Source organism: Propithecus coquereli, unplaced genomic scaffold, assembly GCF_000956105.1.
Source record: "Propithecus coquereli isolate 6110/MARCELLA unplaced genomic scaffold, Pcoq_1.0 Scaffold10, whole genome shotgun sequence".
Taxonomy (NCBI): domain Eukaryota; kingdom Metazoa; phylum Chordata; class Mammalia; order Primates; family Indriidae; genus Propithecus; species Propithecus coquereli.
The window spans coordinates 2,675,216-2,678,481 of NW_012133858.1; the positions used below are offsets into that span (position 1 = coordinate 2,675,216).

The 3,266-nt window shown below is 34.4% G+C and overlaps 1 protein-coding gene across 1 annotated transcript in view; it reads left to right on the forward strand.

Moving 5' to 3' along the window:
* Positions 1-3,266, forward strand: part of STXBP5L (syntaxin binding protein 5-like) — a 386,990-nt gene that overhangs the window by 161,007 nt on the left and 222,717 nt on the right. Inside the window, 2 exon segments of the mRNA XM_012640519.1 lie at positions 2,510-2,512; positions 3,067-3,087. Coding sequence (XP_012495973.1) covers positions 2,510-2,512; positions 3,067-3,087 — 24 coding nt within the window.

A 3,266-nucleotide genomic window follows, 5' to 3' on the forward strand; every position in this document is an offset into this window, starting at 1 on the left:
TTTGAGTGGGTCTTCTGGGCTTTCTCTTCTGTTGCATTATTTATCTATTATTGTAGCAATGTCATGCTTTATGAATTGTGATAACTTAAAAAATGTCTTGCTATCTAGTAAGCTGTTCCCTTTTCTGTTTCTAAGTTATCTTGACTATTTCTGATCAGCTTATCAAGCTCTATGTAATTTTCAATTTGGATTTTGTTTGAAATTTGAACATATCATTTAAAGAAAATTTATATGGCTAAGATATGGGTGTTCCATCTATGAACATGATATATTTACTTTGGTTTTCATTTGATTTTCTGTATTACTTTATAACTTTTTTCATAAAAGTCTTACATATTTTTACTAGCTTAATTCCAAATACCTTATAGATTTTATTGCCCTTGTGACAGCCAGTAAATGAGGAGGATGGCAGACTCTCATCTTAAAGAACAACCCTCCTCTTGTTGTGAGGAATTTAGGCTCTTTCATAGGTACACAGTCCTTTAGTTGACTCAGGGTCTTCATGACCTATGCCACATGCTGTTCCCATGGGCCCCTGGTGGCTCGATTGTTCCTCATCTGATCTAATCTTGCAGTTTTTCTGTCATTTGTCTTGTGACCATCGAGCCATCCTCTGTGGTGAGAAGAAGAGAACAAACAAACCAGCATGAACAGATGTGCAAGCTAAGCTTCCTGGTATTGTTACTGTGAGATTACAGTTGCCCTTTGGTTTAATTTTTAACCCCGTAACATAAATAAAGTATAGATATCAGAGTCTTTCGGTATGGTATTAAAGAAGGGATCAGAAGACTAAGGGAGATGAGAATTTAAAATAAATGTATTGCGTTTGTTTTGCCTACTCACTTTCTATGTTCCCTAGGAGACTCTTAAGGGCACTGTCGTCACACAACCTAATAAGGAATGTTCTGGAATGGCAGGTATTGGCATATTTGAGAAGCTTGGTAGTGGTTGTCCTTCAGAGGCCTTTGTTGACAGGAGGAGTTGATGACAGAGACCCAGGCTTCATAATATCTATGGGGATTAAATATCATGGATTGGTAGAGGCCAAGTGGAAATATTTAACAGTCTGGCAATAGGAGCATAGTTACAGTAACAAGCAGCAAGGATGGAGTGGCAAGGCAGAACTCTGTGGTAATAGCTAATACATCATGATGTTTCCAGGAGCAAAATTAGATGGGCAGCTGACTCGGATGTTTACTTTGCATAATCAGAAAAAATTCAAGGGTAGTTTAGCTTTTAACATTCACCGTCAAAATCACATTATCTCATAAGGTTTTCAGACATGTTAGTTCATAGTTTGGGAATCCAGTGATAGAAAGAGAAGCCAGTTGTCTGTGAAGAAGGATCCTAAAATTTTGTTTTAAATATATACAGTAATTATAGGAACATCCGTGATCATTTGCAGAAGTAAGTGTTTACCTTTTCAGTACTGTTAGCTATAGAGTCAGAACAGACATTGATACCAGCAGAATTAACACTAATCCTCAAACTCTTCCAAAAATTTGAAGAAGAGGGAACACTATCATACTTATTTAATGACACCAAAGCCAGAAAAAGATATCTCAAGAAAAGAAAACTACAAGTGAATATCCATGATGAATAGAGATGCAAAAATCCTCAACAGAATACTAGCAAACTGAATCCAATAGTACATTAAAAAGATCATACACCATGACAAAGTGAGATTTATTTCTGGCATGCAAGGATGGTTGAACATATGAAAATCATACTTTCTGATTTCAAATTATATTACAAGGCTACAGTAATCAATACAGTATGGTACTGGCATGAAAACAGACATGTAGACCAATGGAACAGAATAAAGAGGCCTTAAATAAATCCTTGCATATATAGTCAACTGATCTTCGATAACAGTGCCAAGAATACACAGTGAAGAAAGATAATCTGTTGAACAGATGGTGTTGGGAAAACTGGATATCCACACGTGAAAGAATGTAATTTGACCCTTTTTGTACTTCATACCAAAAAATTAATTAAAAATGGATTAAAGAATTAAACATAAGACTTTAAACTATAAAACATTTATAAGAAAACACAGGGGAAATGTTCCAGGGCATTGTTCTTGGCAGTGATCTCATGGATATGACATTGAAAGTACAGACAACAAAAAAATAAATAAGTTGGACAAAATCAAACTTGAAAGCTTCTGCACAGCAAAGGGAACAATCAACAGAGTGAAAAGGTAACATAGAGAATGGAAGAAAATTTTTGCAAGCCTTATGTCTGACAAAGGGTTAATCTCTAAAATACATAAGGAACTTCTAGAACTTAATAGTTAAAAAAATCTAATAACCTGATTTAAATGTGGGCTTAGGACTTGAATAGATGTTTCTTCAAAGAAGACTTACAAATGTTCAACAGGCATATGAAAAAATATCTAAAGTCACTAATCATTACAGAAACACAAATCAAAGCCATGATAAGATATCACTTTACACATGTCAGGATGGCTACTATTAAAAAAAACCCAAAGAAAACTGTTGGCAAGGATGTGGAGATATTAGAACCCATATCCAATATATTGGGAATGCAAAAATAGTTCAGCCACTATGGAAAACAGTATGGAGGTTCCTTAAAAATGTAAAAATAGAACTACCTATTTGATAACAGCAATCCCATTTCTGAGTATTTATCCAAAAGAATTGAAATCAGGATATCAAAGAGGTATGCATTATGACGCAATTCACAATAGCCAAGAAATGGGCACAGCCTAAGTGGTCACTGGCCACTACTGGAAAAGATACAATTTCATTCTTTTTAATGGCTGAGTAGTATTCCATGGTACATATATACTACATTTTCTTTATCTAGTCATCTGATAGACCTTAGGTTGATTTCATGACTTGGCTATTCTTAAATAGTGTGGCAATAAACAAGTGCAAGTATCTTTTAAGATAACGATTTTTTTTCCTGTGGGTAGATACCCAGTAGTGGAATTGGTGGATTGAATGGTAGTTCTAGTTTTTGCTCTTTGAGAAATCTCAATACTGTTTGCCATAGAGATTGTACTCTAATTTACATCGGAGTGAATAATAGTCAATGGAGTCTCCCTCTGAAGGGGGTGAAGTATTAAAAATTACCTATTGGTTATAGTATATACTATTTGGATGATTAAAGTCCAGACTTTATCACTACACAATATATCCACATAACAAAACTGCCTTTGTACTCCTATATCTATAAAATTTTTTAAAAGTCAAAACGATTAGATATAAAATTAACAAGAAAATCAATATGTGGAAAAC